At 33.3% G+C, this 7402-nt stretch overlaps 1 protein-coding gene and 1 non-coding gene across 2 annotated transcripts; one reads left to right on the forward strand and one right to left on the reverse strand.

The window, feature by feature from the left end:
• The first annotated feature begins 422 nt into the window (after positions 1 to 422).
• TRNAG-CCC lies at positions 423 to 493 on the forward strand. The gene has a single exon. It is a non-coding gene; the product is annotated as a tRNA-Gly (tRNA).
• Positions 494 to 4638: 4145 nt separating this feature from the next.
• On the reverse strand, positions 4639 to 6224 carry LOC110097018 (mitogen-activated protein kinase kinase 9-like). Its single transcript, XM_020823223.2, has one exon. It carries the CDS (start codon positions 5916 to 5918, stop codon positions 4887 to 4889), a length of 1032 nt encoding a protein of 343 aa, XP_020678882.1. The 5' UTR covers positions 5919 to 6224; the 3' UTR covers positions 4639 to 4886.
• Positions 6225 to 7402: the final 1178 nt, after the last annotated feature.

Below are 7402 nucleotides of genomic sequence, written 5' to 3' on the forward strand. Positions count from 1 at the left end.
ATTGAACACAAATAGAACTTCTTATCTAGCTTAATGTTAAGCATGTTCACGAGCTTCAAATGATGTTGTTTGTGAACATAAATGAACCAAACACATTAGTGTTCAAACTTGTTTATTTAAGGATCGAGAATTAAAAATATTATTCAGATTTATTTATTTAGCTAGTTAAACGATCACAAACGAGCTTTAATCAAACCGAACAACAAGTGGGTCATCGAACGTTTGATTCTCTTGCAGCCCTACTTATATAAGAATTTTTCATATTAATTATCACTTTCTTTCGACTTTCTACTTTTCAATTTTAAAAAAATATATTATGAATTAAAAGCCTATTTGATGGTGTGAGGCGGGGCTTATATAAATTGCCTTCTGACATACGTAATTTAGGTTATATATAAACTGTGTTAACTAGAATTGCGACAGCGCATCTGGTGTAGTGGTATCATAGTACCCTCCCACGGTACTGACCGGGGTTCGATTCCCCGGATGCGCACTTTATTTTTATAATTTTGTTTTTGTGAATAAATAAAAGTTTTTTAAATATTCTTTGGTTAAAAAAAAAAAACTCTAATTATTATGAAGTTGTAGGACTGGCAGAAATCAAATATTTGCTCTTTTTAAAATGATTTTAATTTAAAAAAAAATGAGATGCTTTGCAAACAAAAAATGGGGGCTTTGAAATTTAATTAAGACTTTTTTGGGATGGCTTTCTTTCGGTTTCTTAAAATAAGTAATTAATTTTTTACTAAAAAGTCTTTTTAAGAAGCAATAAGCAATAGCTCTTTTTAAATAAAAATATATATAGCTTATTAAATAAAAAGTATATATATAAAAAAAAAGCAGTAGCTCTTTTTAAAATATTTGTTGGAAGTGATTATCATGCTATTAACCTTTAATGCATATTCTAAAAGTACTTATTAGTTGTAACTAACGTTATCAAATGAAAGCCTATTTGTCTTTTTAAGATTGTTTGATTTGCAATATAAAAGTGATATAAGGTATTTGAATTATTTTAAATTATTTGAATGAGTTTAAGGTAAATTATTTGATTATTTTTATTTTATGTAAAGTCTAATCATGATGGTGGTTAGTAGCCAACAATTGTCGTGGTAGCGGTAGTAGTGTCGCGCGTCAGTGGTTGATGAAGATAGGTTGAGATTTGTGATTGTGAAAGGTGACAATAGAGGAGGTCAGCAGTTATTGGAGGTTGAAAGCATGTATAATATTTGTAATATATTTGAAAACAAATGAAATTTAATGATTATCAAATATATGGAAATTAAATTAGAAGATAATTTTCAAATGAATAAATTTTTTGCATTTTATTATATTTAATTTACAGTGCTTTAGTCCATGCCAAACATCACCTTAGAGTTAGAGGGCTATGATTAAAAAAATGTTAAAATAACTAGAGGCTAAAATCTTAATAGATCAAAAATCAACTCATTCATGTGATATATATATATATATATATATATATATATATATATAACATCATTAATGGTTGTTGCGGGCTAAAGTATTCACGGCTGTAAAGTATGAAAAACTTAACGTCATAGCGTTGCACGAGTATCCAGCACACAAACAGAGAAAAAAGAAACACCAATTTTTTTAATGTGGAAAATCTTGAAGGGAAAAATTATGGGGCCAATCCTAGTTTAAATATTTATATTAGTGTTTGAATACATTAAAAATGATTGGTTTGTTCTAGAAATTGCGGACAATAAGATTACAACATTCAACTGTCCGGTTGAAATCTTGTGACAAACAGAGATTAGATAGATATCCGATGATGTTTGGTGGTCGGAATGAAATTCGGCGTCTGTTAGCAGCCAGGAGGTAGTCTGATGATAGCTGGTGGTCGAGCAGAAGTCCAGCGTCAATCGGTGGCCAGGCAGACGTCCGACGATAGTCCAACAATGATAGTTGGTCGAGGAGAAGTATAGTGCAAGGCAAGAGAATTCTGGTTTATCCTTCTTCCTTTTCTCCCTTCTCTTCCTTGTTTGGGGTCCCCTCAATGAAGAATGAGGAATATATTTATACTTTTTTGGGAGTGGCATAGCCCGTAAATAGGATGGAGATCAATGATATGTTTGAGTGATTTGAATGGACTGCCAATATTAATCCCCTTGATCATACACCATTTACTGGACATTTGAATGTCTTAACGATATCAGAATTAGGTGATCATCAAGTCGAACCACTTGATTCTACTATAAGCATATCACGTTTAGGAATTGATTGGTAATCCAAATTATGGTTTGAACCTTCCAAAGGCGCTTTGAGTGTTCGATTTGGACCCATTTGCACTTAGATTGAGTTGTATTTGGTGTCGTTGGATTTGTCTTTTTGAGGCGTTTAGTTTGACTATAGATTTACCGGAATTGGAGTTTGGATAGTCCCAGATTTAGTTTTGGAAGTTTCTAACTTGATCTTGCCTCGAGATTCATGCCCAATTAAGATTTTTTTTTATGATATATCAACGGTGATGATCATTTAGTAAATTAAGATTGTATTTTATTACGTAATGAGGTCTAATTTAGAAACTTCATTTTTTTCATAAAATTATTTTTTCAACATTACCAAAAAAAAAGTTAGGAAGGTCTTGAATAGCGTCCATTTTATGCCGAGATCAATACACAAATTAGAAATTATATGTTACACTAATCTCAGCATATATCAACTCTCCGTTAAGAAAGCATAGCAAAAGCATTACAACTTAAGCTGTTTCTTCTCTTTGGTTCTCTCCTCTTTTTTCTTTTCTTTTGTAAATCTGATTTTCTCTTCAATTTAGATCTAAACAAAATAATAATAATAATAATAATAATAAATAGAAATCTATAAAAGAAAATATTTCTTAATTTTAAGCATCTATCTATTAAAGTATTTACATTTCTTTTTTTTTTTTTTTTTTTTTTTTGAAGTGAGGGAAAGTTGCAAAGAATTGTATGTTGGCAGCATAGAAATGTAACACATATAACTATGAAAACCTTCTTTTCATAAATAAAGAAATGTATTTTTTAAGCAAAGATTTATTTTATATCATACATATAAAATAAATATTTGTGTCATGATAAGCTTTGTTATTATTTTATTTAATTTTTTCATTCAACTACGATTATGGTAATTTTCGTGGAGTTAGCTCATTGGAGGATATGCCACCATTGAATTTGGATATGTTGTGTAAGATAGAGAGTTTTATATAAAAAAAAAATTAAAAAAAGAGAGAGAGAGAGAGAGAGAGAGAGTTGGGTGGAATTGAACCTTTAATGAGAAGGAAATGAAGATCCATATCATGATGATTAGTTATATTTTTTATTAGGAGCTTTTAATTATGATAGATGATAATCAAATTTTACATCATAATTTTTATTAATTTAATAGAATTTATATCATGAATTTGATTACTTTATCTTATTTCTAGAATTTATATAAGAAAATGAAGATATTTATAATTTTTTTTAAACATGTCTAATGACATATATTATGATTTTAAGGAGGACATTATTAATTATAGGTGTCACATATTTTTTTCATTTTGAGATAACAATTTTTATCATGATTTTTTTTTTTTGTCTTTTTATTATTTTGTAAAATAATAATTTTTTTCTTGAAGTTATTATTAATGAATTTTCACATATTGTTTTTTGTAAAATAAATAAAAAATTGTTTTCTTTCCTTATCTTTAGCATTTATCCATTAAAGTTGGAAATTTTTTTGGTTAACTTAATTTAAAAAGGATAAAATATATGATATTTTAATATATGGGAAAGCTACTCGTGAGAAATTTTTTTTAATTAAAATATTTAGTTGTCTATCTCAAATTGGAGGAAGTTGCAATGAAATGTAAGCTGGCAACTTGGAAATGAAACACTTATGAATGTCAAAATCTTCTTTTTATCAAATAAGCAAATAAAAAACATTTTTTAAAATGTATAAAATAGCTTTAATATTTATTTATCTTGCAAGAAGACCGCATGTTTATTTTTTATCATATAAGTCTTGTTAAAATAAATATTTATGTAGTACCATAAAATTTTATATGATTTTTTTATTTAACTTTGATGTGACAAATTAAGCAGATTTGTCTAATCGGAAGATATGTGGCAACAAAATAGAGATGCATATGAAGATAGATATTTGGCTTCATTTGGGACGGTTTTCTTATTGCTCCGTAAAGCAATTTGTACTACAAAGCTTCTTTTGAAATGTTTAAGAAAACAATAAAAAAACCGTCTCAAATGAAGCCTCCACTAAACAGAAGAATATTAAGCATTAACCATAGTTTATAGATCGATGAAGGAAAAGGAAGACAATTAGGCAAACATTTGGTTTGGGTTTGATCATCTGGACGAGAGCAAATCATCGGTACTAACGATTTGTCAATTGGTCCATGCGATATCAAACCCAAATTGCTTTTGAAATGAGAAATTCGAAGTCCAACCGATAATTTAGATCAATTCGCATGATTGGAATATTTTTTTTTATTCGTTCATTTTATTTTGAATGATTAATATTAAGTTAAAAATAATTTATAAGGATGGATTTACAACAATTAATAATATTAAATCATAAAAAAAAAAGTAATGGAGGGCTTGGCAGTGTAACCTTTTAGCTACAAATAAAATTAATTAACTCCTAAAAAAACGAGATTTACAATTGAAGCTTTTCTTTGGTCTCACTTGAGTGAAGAGACAGTTCCATTTAGCTTTCTCAATACAGAAAAACAAAAAAAATCTCAATTTGAGATATCTTAATCAATGAAAAATTTTGGGGAAGGTTGACAGAAACCCTAAAGACGAGACGGCAGCGAAGTTTCGTTAGAACTTAGAAGCCATTTATGTACAAATTCACAAAATCAGCCGCTTCTTCTAGCCGGCGGCGGCTCATGACTCCGCCGGCGACTGTACCGGCGAAATTATCTCTCGAAAGACCAGAACCGACTCCCCGTGGTCCCACCCAGCAATGAAGGGGTGCGCAAGTAGCTGCGCCACCGACCACCGCTTGCTCGATTCCTTCTGTAGGCACCGGCCGATAAAGTCCCGGAAGTCGTTGGAAGCCGTCTCTGGCAGCTCCGGTGGTTCGCCGAAGCAAATTGCACACATAAGAGTCGCCCAATCCGGTCGTTGCCCCGGCGGCAACAGGGGAAAGTGACCAAGATGGAGCTCCAGCACGGTGAGCCCCAGACTCCATACATCAGCCGCATAGGCGTCGTAGTGGCCACCATACGAATCAGGATCGAACCTCTCCGGGCTCATATACGCGCTCGTGCCGACGTAGGAGACACAGGGGTCAAGAGATCGGCGCATGATTTTGCTCACCCCGAAGTCGGCGATCTTAATCTCGCCTGCGGTGTTGACGAGGAGATTCCCGGGCTTAATGTCGCGGTGGACGATCTTTTGAGAATGAAGATACGAAAGACCGTGGAGGACCTGGCGGGCGATTCCAGCAATGGCCGATTCAGGGAATGGGACGCCACGGCGGGCGAGGAGGGATTCGAGTGATCCGGCGTCCATAAACTCGAGGAGCAGGGCAGCGTCGCCGGAGGTGGTGGGCATTACCCCGTGGCAATGAATTACGGTGGGGGAATCGGTGCTGCGGAGAATTTCAACCTCACGTGTGATCTGTCGTCGCCGGAGAGAGTCATCGGCTGTGAGCGTTTTGAGAGCGTATACGCACCCGGTGCGGCGGTGTCGGACCTGGTAAACGGTTCCTCCATTTCCATGACCCAGTACCTTGATCTTTTCGAAGTCTGATAGCCGATGCTCGCCGCCGGAAGGAACGGCGGCAGTCGGCAACGCCGCCAGTTGCGGCAAACTGAAGCGCTGGCAGCAATCAGTGCCGGCCGTTGAATCCTGGCGGGAGAGGTCGAGGGTGAGATTTCCCTTAGGGAATCTTCGTTCTCTGATTACTGCCATTGTGTTTCGATTTTGTAACAAGTTTTGTCTCTGAGGAAGAAGAAAGTGGAGGTTATATATAAAGTGGAAGAAAGAGCAGGAGAGTTGAGAGTGGCAGATACGATCACCTCGTGGGAATTTTGGAGGGAAAAAATTGGCGGGCGCGATGAACGGGGCTCAGACGGTACGGGAAGGGAGGCGGAAGGGAGCGTGGGTACTGGAGGCGGATAGTGTATTAACACCTAAAAAGTGACCAAAGTTTCGACTCTCTTAAGTCTAAGCTAGAATAGATTTGGGGCCCGCTTATAATGCGGTTTGATTGGCTAAACGTTGCTCTAGTGTAGATTGTTGGGATTAGAGATGGATTCATGATTGGAGGAGTTTGGACGGTTTGGATAACTCTGGCGATTTTTTTGTTTTTCGTTATGGTTACTTATTAATTACTATAATATAATACTGTATTAAATATTGATTTTGTATAATTATATAATTTTATATATATATATATATATATATATATATAGTTATATATATATATATTAATATATTAGTATAGTTATTGAATATGTATTATTATATAGTATTGAAAATATGTATTTTTTTTTTAAATGACAAGGTGGACTTCCATACGCAAAGTTTTTTAAAAGGACCGGCTTATATGTTTAATTTTGTATTAGGAACGTAATTAAAATTAAATTTTGAAAGGGATGAAAACGCAATAGTAAATTTGATTTCTCATAAAATGCAATTCAGATTTAAGCTCAGTTTGATAATAATTTTTATTATTTTTAAACAAACAGTTTGTTTGTATAAAAGTTGTTAAAAATAATAAAAAAGCCTTCTAAGAAGCCTTAAGTTTTCGATGAAAACAAACAAAAGTGCATTTTCTCTTGGGTTTTTTAAAAAATGGAAATGATTTGTGTTTCCATGTTAAAAATTGTTCATAAAATCTTAAATATTCTAGGAATAGTAAAATGAAAATTTTTTTTAATGCAATAAAATAACCATATACAACCAACAACATAAACATTTATACTACGTGGGGCTGCTACATGAATTATTTTTTCTCAGTTTGGGTCCTATTAAGAGTCAAATTCTCATTAAATCGAATACATACGATCATTTTTTATTAATCTTATTATTATTATTATTATTTTTTTTAAAAAAAAAATTATTATTATTAGTTTTGCGGCTAGAAAATGCGCGGCGATTAGAGATTTAATTCTATGTCTTAGCGTTGTACGGATAACTAGCTCACAACACCGCACAGAGAAAGCAAGAATTTTTTAACGTGAACACAATTAGAAAGGGAAAAAACCACACGGGCCTAGCCTAGTTGAAAAATAATTCCACTAAAATTTGAAGTCGGTTAACAAAAGGACTGAATCACACAATCCAAGGGCGATTCAGATACAACTAGTGATTGCTCGAATGTAGTTTAGGCTGTTAAGACCCAGTGTCACTTGGAAGTTCGGGTGTTGATCAATATGGCCTTGAGCAGAACA

The sequence above is a fragment of the Dendrobium catenatum genome, unplaced genomic scaffold, assembly GCF_001605985.2.
Source record: "Dendrobium catenatum unplaced genomic scaffold, ASM160598v2 fragScaff_scaffold_760, whole genome shotgun sequence".
NCBI classification, from domain to species: domain Eukaryota; kingdom Viridiplantae; phylum Streptophyta; class Magnoliopsida; order Asparagales; family Orchidaceae; genus Dendrobium; species Dendrobium catenatum.

Bases quoted from the DNA above. Each gene is read 5' to 3' on its own strand.
- LOC110097018 (XM_020823223.2), bottom strand. From the start codon at position 5,918: ATGGCAGTAATCAGAGAACGAAGATTCCCTAAGGGAAATCTCACCCTC.